Source organism: Poromitra crassiceps, assembly GCF_964638095.1.
Source record: "Poromitra crassiceps genome assembly, chromosome: 23".
NCBI lineage: Eukaryota > Metazoa > Chordata > Actinopteri > Beryciformes > Melamphaidae > Poromitra > Poromitra crassiceps.
The window spans coordinates 3,348,962-3,366,461 of record NC_139639.1 but is presented as its reverse complement, the minus strand read 5'-3'; the positions used below and the strand labels follow the sequence as shown (position 1 = coordinate 3,366,461).

General features: G+C 46.8%; 1 protein-coding gene across 1 annotated transcript; it reads right to left on the bottom strand.

The window, feature by feature from the left end:
- Positions 1–3,248: 3,248 nt before the first annotated feature.
- On the bottom strand, positions 3,249–17,356 carry onecut3b (one cut homeobox 3b; the record flags this gene model as incomplete). Its single annotated transcript, XM_083659387.1, has 2 exons — positions 3,249–3,637; positions 16,261–17,356. 2 exons carry the CDS (start codon positions 17,354–17,356, stop codon positions 3,249–3,251), a joined length of 1,485 nt encoding a protein of 494 aa, XP_083515513.1.
- Positions 17,357–17,500: the final 144 nt, after the last annotated feature.

Here is a 17,500-nt window from a genome sequence, read left to right as displayed (position 1 = left end):
GTCAGATATACACACACACAGACACACACACCTACACTTGCATTACAAATTTACACAAAAATATCTCTGGCAGGAGTGTGTGTGCGTGTGTGTGTCACAGAGAGGATCACATGACTTGTGTGTGACAATTTAGCCGACGTGTACAAAACAAACCAGCAGTGGCAAATAACCTTATTTCTGTCTCGTCGTAGAAAACAAAGTGCTCTTTTGATTAGAATGGATGTGGCCTTTAAGGTCTTGAGGACCTCTCCAGTGTGTTGTCCCCCTCTGCCGGCACCCAGTGTGTGCCCCCCTTCGCTTTCAACACGGTTTCATGGTGTGCGCGCGCGTGTGTGTGTATTCTGCATGTTTGTGTGTGTGTGTGTTCAGAGCAGTTCAACCCCTGGTTGAAGGAAAAAGGCACTCAACTCTCCCCACATAGCAAACACCTCCCTGCATTTGCTATGCAGCACGACTGCTCTGTGAATCTTTGTGTGTGTGCGTGCATGTGCCCACATATGTGTGTGTGTGTATATGAATGCATGCAAGTGTGTGTGTGTGTGTGTGTGTGTGTGTGTATGTGCTTGTGTAGTGTGTAGTGTGTGTGTGTGTGTGTGTGTGTGTGTGTGTGTGTGTGTGTGTGTGTGTGTGTCCAGTCCAGTGTGAACACGACAGGCTGAAGTATCTTTGGTATCGGTGGCTGTGTCACAGTCCACTGTATATTCTGTGAGGTAGCCACACACACAATGCCTTCCATCACTAGTCTCTCTCACTCACATCTCTGCTTTGGGTTTTGAATGTAACACTTTGAACTTCGAACGTCTTCACTAAAAACCTACAAATATTTTTTAACCCCCCTCTTGGACCCTGGAAGTTCGGCTCGGTCTTAAGTGACACCCTCCAAGTAGGGACCCATTATAGTGCACTACTTACAGACCAGAACCCAATGGAGGAATGTCACTTAAACGAGTCCTTTAAGTCTTACGGGGCCTCCGGCGCCCTTCTTACGCCTGCTTGCATCTCCTCTCTAATATGATTATCTCCCGCTAGAAGATGCTACACAACAAGTGGCTTTGCCCAAAAACACTCACACACGCACACAAACAAAAATAACCACAAAGAAAGAAATGAGGCGGTTTCCATGGTAACCAAAAATTATCATCATTGCACACGCCCACGCAATGCCCCTCCCCTTGTTCGAGCTCTCTCGGCAGAGGAATGCAGTGACAGTCCAGTTCAAAAAAAGGGGTCAAAGTTCAGAGATCAAAGAAGACGGTCCTTCCCCGTTCAGTCAGACCAGCTAAGACAGTCCAGCTAATTCATCGCACAGGTTATTCACAAAATGATGCACAGTCCATCCGCTTGTGGTATCCCTTCCTCCTCTGTGCATAGGATCAGTCTACGACATGGTGATTATTTTTGGTTCATTTTTTAATTTTTTTGAGTCTTATGTTGTTGTTTTTTTTACATTTTTGTCAACAAGGTGCTTCTTTACATATAGTTTCAGCACAACATAGCACAATAGTCACGAGAGAGAAACCATGTGTCTATGGTACTATTATTACCCGCATCAATATTTAAGAGGGGAGAAACGAAAGTAAGACAGGACAAGGGGAGTAGATGAATATAGAATAGATAGATAGATAAACAAATAGATAGATAGAGAGAGAGATGAAATAAAAGAGGGTTATTTACAGTTAATTTTCATTGTGTTTCAGTACGCATTGATCACATCAATGAAACAGTGTTTTTCTGAGGTATGGAATAGCCAACATCGTGGTCGCAGTCTGCAGGTTGTTATGACACAGGTGAGGGGGGGGGGGCACAGGTGAGGGGGTGGGCGTGGTGACGGAGCGAGCTGCGTCTGTTCCCTCTGATTATCATAAAGAGGCAAACATCATTGGCACTCAGGATCCTATATTGTGACATTTGACCTCTGTTGTTTGGCCACTGGAACAGAGCAGCCCCCTCCGTCCGCCCCGCGGACACAACACCACGTCATCCCGGTTTTGATTGTTCCTCTTAACCTGAAAACAACCTCTCCAGTGCCGACACTGTCTGCGGCCACTAGCCATACAAAAGAGACTTACGAAAAATGATTATTCAAATCAAAATCAATGGGTCTGTGGGTTGTTGATTCGTCTCCTTCCCAAATCAGTCCGTCGGTGTTTGCACTGCTACACCTATGCTTATATAAAGTATTGGTATCGGTATCTCAGCAGTATTTTTGAAAAGTAAAAAGCCCTGTCCCCTGAGGAGGAGAACAGAGGAGCCCCTATTAATGTGCACTGGTTCACGGTATATAGGCCTACTGGAGCTATGAGCTCGTAGTAATACGCCACCATGTTCAGGTGTTTTAATGGACAGCAGGTGGCACTGTTACTCTGGCGTGTGACGTGCCAGATGACTGCAGAGGAATTACACCCCCTGGAGGGAGCACATCACATGTGTGTATGTGCACATGCACACGCACAAGACACATACATGCAGTGATGCAGAGCCGGGTGGGGGTGGGGGTGGTGCAGGGTTAAACAGTGTGTGAGGTGTGCGGTTTTGCAGGTCACACAGACGCACACATCGCACAAACGCCTCGGTGTGTGTGTCACTGAAATGGGGAGGAGAGGACATCATCTTTGGCCGGTTGTGAAATCTGTGGCCTGGGCGCTCGTCCTGCACTTTGAAGTCTGCTGTCTGATTTGTAAAGACCAACGTGTGGGTTGTAAGGTTTCCTGTCTTTTAAAGATATTGGTTCTCTGTCATGGGTGTTTCTTTGGTCTATTCATCCTGGCAACTGGCAAAACCAGCACAGTTGCCCTATAATGCAAAATTGTTTTTCAAGGCTTGGCCTTGAAAAACAATTGCTAAATTTATTTGGTTGTCTGTTCTGTTCAGCACATAGGCTACCCACACAGTGCAGTTGCTCTAGATGGATTTTTCTTTGGTTTCCCACACTACTACAGTGACGCGTGGGTGTTTGAGGGCACCTCTCTTAAAGCTATCGGATCTTTGGTTTTAAGAGCCACAATTTGAAAACACAAGTTGGGCCCTAACTCAAGCGTAACACTGTAATTAAAAGGAGACACGCGGCGCAATCGAGAGCATCGGATTCACCTGCGCAAGCCAACAGTCACTATAGGACCTCGGGCAGGTGCATCAGATGTCTGGTCTGGAGCAGAATGGCTACACGCACTCTGCAGGGCCGAGGCTGGAACCCACCGCTTTAGAGTAGACTATCCCCCCCCTCCCCTCCATGCATCCATCCTTCCACCTCAGGCCTTGGAGAAAGTGGTCGCAGAGGAGGGGCCAGGGTGAATGGGTGAGGCGTTGTTGTTGTGGTTGTTGTTGTGGTTGTTGTTGTTGTGGTTGTTTCCGTGAGGAGTGTGCAGATGACCGTGGCCGTGCACCCCGTGGCTGTGCTCCTCCTGTGTGGCCCAGCGGTCTTGGCAGCGGCGGCGTGAGTTCATGAAGAAGTTGGAGACGGTGGAGAGCTCCAGGCCCAGCTGCTGAGAGATGGTCACCTGCATCTCCTTGGACGGGCGGCGGTTCTCTCTGAAGATGGCTACCAGGGTGCGACGCTGCAGGTCGGTGAAGACCAGTCGCTGCTTCTTGGGCAGCTGGTTGCGCTCGCGTCCCTGGTCCTGCTCCTTGCGTTTACATGCTGGAGAGAGAGAGAGAGAGGGGGGTGGAAGGAAGGAATCGAGGGGAGGAGAAGGAGGACAGATAAAGAGCGGAAAAGGGTTTATTCCCACTGAAACATTCTGTGGTCATCTCATTATAAAGAGATAGATATGTAAACAGAAATAAAGCAGGTCACAATATCAAGGCAGCATGCAGGCTCTCTGAATGCAATTATAGATGAGAACAAGGGCGATGCTGACAACACAAAGATGACAATTAAAATGCTATCAGGCAAAGTACAGTGTGAAAGCATAAGGTTAGAAGAGGATGAGGGCAGGCGTGTGTGTGTGTGTGTGTGTGTGTGTGTGGGGCGTGTGTGTGTGCGCGCGCGTGTGTGTGTGTGTGTGTGTGTGTGTGTGTGTGTGTGTGTGTGGGGCGTGTGTGTGTGCGTGCGTGCGTGCGTATGTATGTGTGTGTGTGTGTGTGTCTTGGTGGAGATGGGAGTTGAATGTGTTTGGTTCAGCCTGTTGTCAGTGTATGATATGGGAAGAAGATGCAAATTTGGAGATGAAATGAAAAGCCCCAATATGCAACTTTTTTTTTAACCTTAATATAACTGCTTTTAAATTATTTTGATGCTATACTATTATAGGCCTACTGACTGCTATAGGACGAATCAGCGTGATGTCACTTGCCACCCAGAAATGCGGAACCCCGCTGCAGTTATTCGTATGAGTTGTGGCAAACAAACATTAATATCTCAAAAACTATACATCACATCGCTTATATTTTGACATTCTGAGTGAGAGCAGAAGTAGCTCAAGAGTTTGATGTAGAATATATATGCATGTCGTGTTAAAGTTGTGTGAACTGTCGCAGCTTTTAAAATGTAAACAGAGTCAGCCGGCTAGAGTCAGACACTCAAGCCTCCCAAAGCTCATGCTCCATAGAGTTCTATTGCCATTGCCACCCAGTGACACGGTTTGTTTACCAAAATGCTGGTCGGCTGATCCCTCGTATAGGATGAATGGCATCTCTATCATTCCCAGTCTGTGCCCTAAACGCCCATATAACTTTGAGGCTCCGTCCCGGAGCAGGTCAAGTTGCCTGGATCTAACTCCATTTCCTGCGCATCTCCTTCAGATTAAAGGTTTTCAGCTGGCAAATTAACACAGGATGCTTTTATTGTGAAGTACATAGCCTATATTAGGAAGTGAAACGTGTTTATGAGACAACAACATTTTTGGATATTTGGAGCAATTTTTTCCACCAAATCAGTTATAAACACTGCAGAAAGGTTAGCAAAGTAGAGAATACAAGCAGAAACAGTAGAATAAGGCTGATATCTGAACATACAAACAGGAAAGTGTAGCCTTTATTAGCATCTGTGTTCAGCAGAGGCTGCTGTTGCTGCTGCTGAGCATAAAGTTACGCGTTGGTGCTTTAAAATGCTACATGTCAATGGAGGGAAAAGAAAGAATGGAAAAGTTGAAAGGAGGAAAGTGAAGCAGTTGGTCACGGTCCAGCAAGGGAAACTATCAGAGAGTGGAAAAGACAGATTAAAATGTCTTTCTGACAGTCACGGTCCTGACAAGCCAGTTGGTTGAAGTCAAAATTTGCCAGATTTCGAATCCATAATAGCATTTTCAAAAGATAGACTAGCGTAATACTCGTGCGTATCGAGTGTGCCGCGCAGCCATCGTGCAGATCGCAAGTTCAGCCATTAATCTATGCAGGCCTGGCTCACAGAGTTGGCATGCAGCCTCTCCTCCACTCTGGAACTCTCCGTGGTGCTGAAGCTGTCTCCAGTCATTTTGTCCACTAATTTGCCATGTTTGTGCATTTAGTCTGCCCTAATTACCTAATTCAAACATCCGGCTCCGTTAGGTGCACCCGCAGGGCGCAGGGGTGCTCTTTACACTTCCTGAAGGATTCAGCGCGATCACACGTAAAATGGCATAGCTGTAGCCGAACACATTTCTGCTCACACACAGAGAGAGACTTTGCATTCTCATTATAGGATAGGATGAGCGAAACCTATACAGCCTGAACCAGTGGCTCCCAAAGTGGGGTGTGGGGCCCCACTAGGGACCCCCCAGGGCCATGAAAGGAATTGTCACCTAAAAATGAAAAGTCTGTCATCACCCTCATGCCAGTTGAAACATGGTGACGTTTGTCGAGAGAAAGCAGTCACCATTGACAAGGATGACTGGTTTTCTCTTGAGTTGTGTTGGCAAGTGGCAACCTCCCTGTGTGCCTGTGTGGTTCAACTGCAGCGAATATAGATCATGACAGAATTTTCATTTTGGGGTGAACTGTTCCTTTATTCTCCAACAATGGAGAATGTATAATGTGTAGGCCTAGTAGAATGTGTATGGTATAGGTCTCACGCTCTCTCCACTGTTATTTCCCCCCAATATGAGCCCAATGCTGTGAACATTATAGGCCTAATTCTTCTCTATCTCACATCTAATAAAAATGGGTGTGATTAAAACAAATCTTATTAAATTGGGTATTTTGTCTGATTGGCCGATGATTCGCATCTGCTGTGTCTTTGAAATAAAGTGATGAAACCCGCGGCCGACATGATGTTTATGCTAAAGGCGCACAGATGGAGCGCGGTCCATGCCGTGCAGGGCACCGTGTGGGCTGTGGGCTGGAGCTGTGTGCAGACTGGAGGGAGTCTGTTCTGTTCTGCTGCCCTAAAAAGCTGCAATCATCGATTTTCCGCGGTTTTCTCCCGAGCACGTGGTCCAGTAATCAGGGCTCCCTTCCCCACCCGATCGATCCCCATCGATCTGCTAGACCGAGGTGTGTGTGTGTGTGTGTGTGTGTGTGTGTGTGTGTGTGTGTGTGTGTGTGTGCGTGCGTGCGTGCTTGTGTGTGTGCGTGCGTGTGTGCGCGCCTATGCGTGAGTGCGCGCAGCGCGCATGTGGGTGGGGGGGGGGGGGGGGGGGGGGGCGTGTGCGCGCGTCCACTCACGGTGGTGGGGAGAATATTGCACGGGAGCGCGCCTGTGACAGACAGCTGGTGAAGAAATTGTTTATCTGTGGAAGAACAAAAGAGATGTGGCGGAATAGAGTGGCAGCAGTCCTCTGAGAGAGGAGAGAGAGAGAGAACTCCGAGGACGACAAAGGAATGTCTCGCAGCATAACATGTCAGACTATTAAAAAAAAAAAAAAAAAACGTGCACGGGAGCGTCTGTGGGCGTGCGTGTGTGCTATTGTTGAGTAAGGAAACTATAGTGAGGCATCTAGCCTATATCCCAGCCACAAGGCAGGATACCATGAGAGATGTGCACATGTGAGGTTAGGTGAAGGAGGCAGGGAAAAGGAGAGAGGAGAGGAGAGGAGGAGAGAGGGGAGGAGAGGAGGGGAGAGGAGAGAGGAGAGGAGAGGAGAGGAGGAGAGAGGAGAGGAGAGAGGAGAGGAGAGGAGAGGAGAGGAGAGGAGAGGAGAGGAGAGGAGAGGAGAAGAGAAGAGAGAGGAGAGGAGAGGAGAGGAGGAGAGAGGGGAGACGAGGAAAGGAGGGGAGAGGAGAGGAGAGGAGAGGAGAGAGGAGAGGAGAGGAGAGGAGAGGGGAGGAGAGGAGAGGAAAGGAGATGAGAGGAGGAGAGGAGAGGAGAGGAGAGGGGAGGAGAGGAGGAGAGGAGAGGAGAGGAAAGGAAAGGAAAGGAGAGGAGAGGAGAGGAGAGAAGGGGAGGAGAGGAGAGAAGGAGAGGAGAGGAGAGGAGAGGAGAGGAGAGGAAAGGAGAGGGGAGAGGAGAGGAGAGGAGAGGAGAGGAGAGGAGAGGAGAGGAGAGGAGAGGAGAGGAGAGGAGAGGAGAGGAGAGGAGAGGAGAGGAGAGAGGTGGAATAAGGCTTGGCTGCAGTGTGTGTGTGGAGGTGGTGTATGCAAATGATTGATGACTTTACAGCAGGTTTAGACAACAGCAGTAAACAGATTTGACTGTGAAGGGGAGATCAATATGAATGCATGTGTATGCACGTGTGTGTGTGTGTGTGTGTGTGTGTGTGTGTGTGTGTGTGTTGTTGTTTTTTGTGTTTTGTACATTACAAGGTATTTTTCCTCTGAGCAAAATGCAGGCTATAGAACACTTTCCTCTCTCCTTTGTCTCTCTCTAGCTTGGCAGGAGCAGCTCGCAGCCTTTCCTCTTTGGGCCGAAGACACATCAGTCCATCCCTTCTGACTTCTTCACCTGTTTGCCTCTTGTTGTTGTTGTTGTTGTTGTTCTCAATTGTTTTAATTTGCCCTCAGATTGATAGTCCCCATATTGATTGATCCGCACTTCAGAACCATTTCATGGAACGTTTATTCAATTGGTTCAGGCCCAGCCATGCCAGAATCTCCTCCCGGGCTCTCTAAGTGCTGTCTCGAACCCAACTCAATACTCCCTAATGTAATGACTGGATGCTAGTGCTAATATAGTGATAATTTAATATGTAATGCCTGTTTTCCAACAACTCCTGCTACCGGCCATTTTACAATGCCAACACCACTCTGTCTCCCCTCCATCAGCTCCCATGCTGCTGGGAGGAAAACCTGCCTGTGGCAACAACAACACCAACCAGCCACCACCATCCAATCCTTAACCAAGTGAGCCACTGAAGCAAGGAGTTAGTACGAGGCCCGGGCCCGGGTCAATACATATTGCAGATAATCAATAGGCCCATTCCAAATGAGACTCGGTTGGCCTCCTGAAAATTCCCTTCCACAGCAATGAATAGGACCGCAGGGAGCGCCGCCGAGCGAGGGCCCCCGCTCATTAAAGGCGCCTCTCCGGAGACGCGGAGCAAAGCGCTCCGGCTATCTTTAGTTGCCTCATTACCAAATGGGCTTTTCAGAAGAGACAAGCCGTTGAGGCTCAGTGGTCTCAAGTGACACTTCCTCATTTCATCTCTTTCATGATGTGTCCACATGTCAACGATGCTAAAGCCATCAGACACCTGCCACTTTGCTTAAGCTTGACCTCTTGTTGATCCACAGATTAACTTACTAGCTGTGCAGAATGTCAAGTTATTCTGCATCCTTTGAGAGACGACCATCTTGGCTGTTATATATTTTCATGTATAGCAACTTTCTCTTTCTGTGACCACCATTCCCACATTTCCACTGTGCACGTACATGAAGATGAGAAGGACAGCAGGTGGTTGCTAGAATTATAGGTACTTAACTTTGACTTTTCCTGGGACGCATCACATGTGATTGTCTGATAGGCATCTGCAGGGCTTAGCGTGATAGGTGATGGCTTGGGAGCCATGGCAAATAAAATTAAATGAAGCTGAGGTTTGGACAACAGTGTTGTTCATATTGCAGGATTTGTGCATTAGCTATTATGTATAGCCATCAATAACTAATCAAATGAATTGATGTTTAGTGCAGTGTGTGTGGTGTTTCCACTGGGTTAGGGGTTGGATAACACTGGTAGGGATGAGAGCTGGATTTGGTTTTGAAGACACTCTGCCTCATATGTGTGGATCTGTGGAAGCATGGAGCGGGTAACATGAGATCCTCAGATGGTAGCTAGATGTCCTCAAGGTATGTTGGTGAGAGTAAACGGAGACGAAAAAGCCAATAAGTGGATGTGAGTTGCACTTAAAGACCTGTCATCTGCACACACACGTGGTGTAAATAAAAACAAGATGGCTAAAATAGGACTTCCAGCCGGGGATCATCACAAGGCAAGTAGCCGCCATAGACAAAAATCAATTATAGTTGCAGCAAAGCAACGTTTTCTCCTTAAAAGACCCATAACATAACATTTTTAAACTTTTATTCATTTGATAGTGAACTATGAATTTATATTGTAAAGATTTAGAAGCTCATAAGGTGACTTAACTCTATTCCACAAATAAAAATGTAACCCTTTAGATTATGGAACACACATTAATAGTTGCTTATTCACATGTATATAGGCCTATTAGTATTGGTTCATTATTATTAAACACTTATTAGCACCTTATTCTGCATTAGTATAGCCTATTTCCTCCTAATTAGTGTTCATTGCAGTCAGTATCATGCTTTTGGGATGCTTTGCTCATTATGGGGTTATAAGATGTTATTATTACTGTATTATTAAGGGGAAAATATTAAACTATTGAGGGAAACGCCATAAGTGTCCTAATTAATATGTTCCCCATCTAAAGTGTTACCAATATAAATGTATTTGTTTGCCAATTGCACAACATTCATGTATATCAAAATAGGCAAAAAATATTTGTCGCTGTGTGTGTGTGTGTGTGTGTGTGTGTGTGTGTGTATATGTGTGTGTGTCTAGTGTACTGTATGTGCCATGCATCACTCTGTGTGTGTGTGTGTGTGTGTGTGTGTGTGTGTGTGTGTGTGTGTGTGTGTGTGTGTGTGTGTGTGTGTGTGTGTGTGTGTGTGTGTGTGTGTGTGTTACACAGATGGGGGGGGGGGGCATGAGGGGCAGACGGTGAACTAACCGCACCGTGCTGCTAGTCGACGCAGGCTGGACGGACGGACGAGATGTGCGGGCTTTGTGTGCGGTGAGACGGGCCCTCTCCCGCCCTGGACGGACTACTGCAAGCAGGCGAGAAACAGTCAATCACTCTCTGTCACACCTCCCAGATGTAGGCTTATTGATTATATTGATCATATTATATAGGCCTGTTCATTGCTGTGAAGTAAAACGCCCGAGTTCCCCCCAACAAACAGCAGCGGTGCATTATATAGGCTAGGGTAACCGTCCCTTTCATTGTAGCGACCATAAGCTGCGATAATTGATTGGGGATTGATTATTTGAAGCCTTCGTTTATGTGTCAATGTAAAGCCCGTGTTCTCCTGTTTGGACAAGTGATCGGCAGCTTACACTCTATCAGACACGCTGCGCACGCAGGCTGACAAGATAGCTCAAGTTTGTATACGGCCGAATGACACGTGACGTGTGCGTGTGTCTGCATGGCCTGCACTACTTTTTTATATGATTTTATTTGTGGTCTGCCGTTCTTTTTATTTCTTACAAATCCAATAGTCTACTTTTTACTCTAGAAATGACTCGAAATTAAAATATCAATTTAATTCCAGAGAGCTTTTTCCAAGGTTTGCTGATCAGTGATCAGTTATAAAACACGCACGGCAAAGCGAAAGCGCATTTAATAAGCCCCTTGATGCAAACAGCGAGACAAGGTGAAAGTGAGAAGTGATTCAGATTAGGAAAAATTTCCCGAACGCATTCATACATTCAATGAATAGCAGCAATCAAATAATAGCGCTGTCATCAGTGATAATTTATTTAGCCCTATACTTACCACCACCACCACCACCACCACCACCACCACCCACCACCCATTCCTGCAACGATTTTGGTTTGGGGGAACATGTTCATATTCCAGGCATAGACCTCAATGTCTCTTTTATCTTTTTCTATCTGAAAATAATATTTTTCCGTTTACGTTTTCTCAAGGTAAAAAATAAGAGCAGCTTTTAAGTTGTTAGGAATTCAGACCAATGTCGGCCTGATAAGCAATAGGCCTCTGCCAAATGAATTATTGGCATTGTGTGTAGCCCAATTGTAGTCTATAAAAGGGGAAAACGACTTATTAAATATGTGTAGGTTAGAAAATTCGATAGGCATATACCTCAATTAAATTTTAATTGAACGCAAGTGATTCTGCGTTTTCTATCCTACTTTAATGATGAAACAAATGGGATTTTTTTTTAAATAACGGATTTAGGTCTTGCTGAAATGTGCCTCCGAACACACACACACACACACACACACACACACACACACACACACACACACACACACACACACACACACACACACACACACACACACACACACACACACACACACACACACACTGCTACAAGTTGCGTGATCAATTTGGCCTAAAACTAACTTTGAGGCTTTTATTGTTTGCAAGTGTAAAACTATAAAGAGACTCTCGGAAGATCAGAGGGAACTGTCCGTTCAGCACCAGGAGGCCTTTCTCAAACTGACATTAACCCCTAACGTCAGTTCATAGAAGTTTCTCAAAATAATGTATATTAGGCCAATGTAGAAATGGCATATGGCCTGCCTATAACATGTTTATGATACTTATCAGTGTAGACAGGAATGTATTTAAATATGCTCAATAGCAAGACAATTCAAGGATTTTAACCATTCACCCAGCCCTATTAAAAAGCCCTGTTTAAAATATAATGGTGATTCTCAACCCTTTTCATATCAAGGGCCCCTAAGGACCCTCCTGTGTTCCACATTAGGGCCACAGACGCAAATATTTTTATTGTTAGATATGTTTGTGTCTAGAAGACTATCTCTATAGAGAGCGGTGAGACTATATATGATCCAAATAGTATAGATTTGTTCTACATTCTCTAATTGTGTTAACATGAACAATGCTGAAGTTGAACAATTCATCAATTTGTTGTGGACCCCCTGGCGCCCCCTCAAGGACCAACAGTGGTCCACAGACCCCACGTTGAGAACCATTGCTATAATACACTGCAGCAAGCCTATTCTGTAGGCTATATATTCTGTGTATCAGACTTTTTGGTTGTTAATCTGCAGAGTAGTTGTCTTTTGTTAAAAAGTTAGCACATTAATTCAGTAGAATGAAGGCTGGATGGCTATAAGTGTAACCAAAATAACATATATTCAGTGTATGTTATGAAATCAAATACGTTTTTGTAGAATTTGTACAGGCATATGAGTTCTATATCTGTTCAGACTGTGCCACACGATGGAGCATAGAGTTTCCTATATGCAAATCACAACATATAAGGGGCTGCTTCTTCTCCCATTCAGTGTCAAAATATTCCATAGCAGTGTGCCAGTAATGGCTGTGCAATGTTCGTGCTGCCTGGCACAGAGAGAGATGACCAGAGAGAGCAGAGATGAAATAAGGGGTGGAAGGCAAAGGGATCTGCTTTGCTGATGCTGGTACAGAGCCAGGAGAGGGGGGAGGGAGGGAGGGAGGGAGGGAGGGAAGGAGGGAGGGAGGGAGAATGAGAGAGCCGAAGAGAGCAGAAGAGAGGAAATCAATACCGATTCAGAGCGAGTCAGATAAGCCTGAACAATGTATAGTGCAGCCACACTCTATAACCCAGTCACACACACACACACACACACACACACACACACACACACACACACACACACACACACACACACACACACACACACACACACACACGCACACACACACACACAGACAGACAGACAGACAGACATGTACGCGCCCACACACTCAGTGAAATGTGCTTGCATGCCTCCCATAAAGGCGCATTACAAACCCCATAAAGCATAGCAACCTTTAAAATCAAATGACATCACAACCTTGGATTGCTTTGAGGGTTTGCTGACATGAGCAGAAAGCGCTCATTACTAACAGCTCCACCATGCATCTGATGCTCTGGTGCTCTTTTGTCTACAGTGGGACGCCATATAGTCTCCGATTCTGAGATGTCTGTTGTGTTGAACATCAACCGTCTCATTCCAGATCTCACTTGAAATACTGCAGTCTTACAAATCCCATTGTGTGTGAATGACTTGTGTAAAAAAAATATACATATATGTATATACTGTATATATTCTTATGAGTTTCTAGCCCTGGAGATGCATCCTGTAACATGTACGCAATAAATCCATGGGGGGCTATACAGTATGTGCTAGATCAGTATTATTGATATTTTGGGGTGTGTTTGGGTGTGTAACATCGTTCTCCGAAACCACATGCTCTTACACACTTAGAGCACGTGTTATGGGCTGTGAAACTGGTGTGTGGTCCTCGACTGTTAACCACAGATTTGGCTTTGCTTACTCAGAAGATGCTGTTACAAGCGCTAAAACACCACCACCACCAGCACTCTCTCTCAGCCTCCCTCTTTCTTCCCTCTCCCCTCCGTCTCCCTTATACTTATCAATTATTAAGGTCGCTATTGATCCTTTCACTACCCTGCCTCTATCTGGCTGTTCACACAAAGCCCCGACCCGCCAGCCCGCCCTCAATCAATGGCATTTCACTGCTCTTCCCAGCTTTTTTTCCCCCCCACATCTCAGTTTTGTTTACGCTCTTTTTCACTTAGTTGGGGGGCCCGCGGAAGTTTTGTACATTGCTATTTTTGCCAAGTTTTGATTCCTCAGAACAAAACCAAGAGCGATAACAGATTGGTATTAATCTTTCATGAGACGAGCGAATGAATCGGATGGGCTTCCGAAAGGTCGGTGAGGTCTGGGCGAGGGAGCAGGGAGAGGCAGGCCAGAGAATGGAGAATGGATGTGTGCATTGTTTGACTTTATGAAACAGCCCCTCTCCACCCTCCCCTGTCCTGCAGTCAGTGTGTTTTTTGTTTTGTGGCGCAAATCTCCTGAAGCCAAACAACCTGCCTGTGCTTGTTGCCATGCTTACCGTCGGATGATTAGAGATATTATTGTGATGTGCTGCAGAGAGAGGCAGAGAGGGGGAGAGAGTGAGAGAGAAAGAGAGTGTGTGAGAGAGTGAAAGAGAGAGAGGAAGAGAGAGAGAGGGGGGGGGGGGAAGAGAGAGAGAGGAAGAGAGAGAGAGAGAGGGAGAGAGAGAGAGAGAGGAAGAGGGAGAGACAGGGTTGGGGAGGGGAAACGGCCTTATTGATCTCCTATGTGCAAAGCCAGGCAAACACGGAAAGGACAGAGCCACACTATTAATGACACTCACAGCCACAGCTACTAATCCTCATCTATCTATCTATCTATCTATCTATCTATCTATCTATCTATCTATCTATCTATCTATATATCTGTTGTCTGTCTATCTATCTGTCTATCTATCTGTCTATCTATCTATCTATCTATCTATCTATCTGTTGTCTGTCTATCTATCTGTCTATCTATATCTATCTATCTATCTATCTATCTATCTATCTATCATCCATCTATCTATATCTATCTATCTATCTATCTATCTATCTATCTATCTATCTATATATCTGTTGTCTGTCTGTCTATCTGTCTATCTATCTATCTATCTATCTATCTATCTATCTGTCGTCTGTCTATCTCTCTCTCTATCTATCTATCTATCTATCATCAATCTATCTATCATCCATCTATCTATCTATCTATCTCTCTTTCTATCTGTCTATCTATATCTATCTATCTATCTATCTATCTATCTATCTATCTATCTATCTATCTATCTATCTATCTATCTATCTATCTATCTATCTATCTATCTCTGATCAGCCCATTTGAAGACATTGTGAATCTGTATTATGAACTGGACTACCCAATTGCAGAGGTGAAAGTAACGACCAGATATAATTTTGAGCTTTTTCTGTAGTTTTGGAGCAGCTGTTCCTTGAAGAGATGTATCCTGACTCATAGCAGTAGACTGGTATTAATAAGCCACACAAATGCCATGATACAGACAATATAGGGCAATTTTGCCATCAATATGACCCTCAGTATATTTATCTAAAACCACTATATTATCCAATTTAATGTGGTCCCTGCCGCCAATCCTCATCCCTGCTGCAATCAATATTAGCCATATCCACTTCATCAAAATAGTTCCCATGGAGCTTAGCGTGGCTTCAAAGGTTGCCCCTGAAGTAGGCCTATTTAAGTTCTGGGGCCCCAATAGACCCTTTTCACGGGGGGTGGGGGGGCATTTTGTGTCGAAAAGGCAGGGTAATCACAGGTGCAAGCAAAACACTAATGAGGGTTTCCAACTTCCATGAGTCTAATGTTGGAAACCCTCGTTAGTGTTTTGCTTGCACCTGTGTTTACCCTGCCTTTTTGACAAAAGTTGTATCTCGCCTGATGTCCTAATGTACCTGCCTGCTATTATTAAATCCATGTCCACATTTTGCTTTTGAGGTTCTGCTTGCCTTGTATAGGCTACTGAACAGGCGACGGGCCTGCGTAAAGGGCACACACACAATGCAGTGGCACCTCATGTCTGGTCTAAAATTAGAGCTTTTACTACAGACTACTAAATGAAAAGCCGGAGAGACCGTGTGGTTATTGCGTCTTTCAGCTCCGATACGAGTATCGATCCGTGTGCCACATTTAAAAGGGAGAGTGGGAACTGGCGTATCGATCAGGCAGCCAGGGGTCACCCTTCTTCTCCCGCGCAACTAGTTGGCCTAGTAGCCCCGCGTCTGTCTGTTTACAGCTGGACAGAGAGAGACAGAAAGGCGGGGGCTGAGGGGGGGGGGGGGGGGGGGGGCGTCTAAGCTTTTCCTAGGTTTATTGCGAATCCATGACGATTTGCTACGTGTCGATCAAAAATATAGACCTGGAAATTGAGTGTACAGCGCGCGCAAACAAACGCAAATAAATACGCGCAAAACAAAAAGGTTTATAAAACTCTACAATTAGACTCGTTTACTTTACTCCCTCTAAACAATTTGCGTTTGTTTTGTTTCGTGTTGTGTTGTCTTTCAGGAAATAACGACAGCATTCGTTTGAGCGATGAAGCCAGGTGCGCCTCGGCGCGCCTGTGGTTCAGCCAGTGGAGCTGTCCTTGGTGCTGAATCTGTTATAGGCCTGCGAGTGCGAGTTTAGGTGCGCCTGTTTTTTATTTGGATTGCTCACACTTCTAATTCATCGAGGTGAATGATGACTTCGCTATATGGAGCCTGGCACTTTAACCTTAACTGTTACAAAATAAATAAAATAAAAAACAAGGAGAATGGAGCACATCTTACCGGCCAGCCGAAGAGCAGACATCCGCTGAAACTCGGGCTCCTGCAGCCACTTCCACATTCTCCTGAAGGTCTCACGGCCTGACTTGAGCTTACTCCAGGGTTTGGGGTTGCGCAGCAGGTCAGAGAGGGTTCCCTGGGACCGGCACAAGATCCTCTGCGCGAATATGGCCTGTGGGATGGAGTAGCGCTTCAGCTCGGCCGTTATCCTCTGAGCCACCTCCTTGGTGTTGATCTCCTCCGCCTGGACGCCTGCTCCCTGGCCGGCTCCGTGGCCGTGCCTCTCCCGCTCCCCCAGCATCACTGCGCCGTTCGCTGCCTGGGAGTGCAGGTGACTGTGCGGGTGGTGATGCATGCCGTTGAGGTTGGAGAGGTTGGAGATCATGCCGTGGCCGTGCCCCCCTAAACTCCTGGCCAGGTGCTCTTGGTCACTTCGGGACAGCATGGAGGGGTGCGACTCAAAGCCGGACACCGGGGAGAGCATCTTGGCGTCGGCGGAGAGGTGAGCGCTGGGACCGTACGCCGAGAGCGGCTGCTGGGAGTTGTGCAAAGAGCCCAGTCCGTTGGACAGCGGGGAGAGCGAGCCGTGGCCCATCCCGGACACGGACATCTCTTTGGGATAGTGACCGTACAGATTTCCCATGGAGGCGAGCCCCCGGTGGTCGTCCCGCATGAGCGTGAAACTGCCGCTGACGTTGCCGGCGGAGAGTCGCTGGTGGGCGGCTGCAGCGTGGTGGTGGGAGTGCGGGTGAGGGTGGTGGAACTTATCCGACACGGTGGATATGGGAGGCAGGTGCTGCAGCGGCGTCAGCGTGGTGTAGGTGTTGCTCAGGCTCATCCCGGCCGACTCGCACATGCTGAGGGACGGGTGCAGGTGATGGTCCGTCCGATAGTCCTGGGACCCCTCCAGGATCGAAGCCATGCTGGACACCATGGCTGACCGCGCGCCGCCGGGACCGTGCGACACGAGATTCCGGTGCGAGGAGCCGCCGCCGGGGTTCGGCGACGGCCGCGCGTGAGAGCTCATGAGGTCCCCCGCACCCTGCGCGTGCGAGGAGACGCCGTGAAGGTTCCCAAGGTTCTCCATGGTGAGCTCCATAGCGGAAAGGATATATGTTCCCCTGTCCCACCCTCCCCACCCTGCCTCTCCCCTGTCTGTCTGGCTCTCCCTCCCTCTCTCTCTCTCTCTCTCTCTCTCTCTCTCTCTCTCCTGTCTCTCACACAGCGATCTCTTACCCCCTAT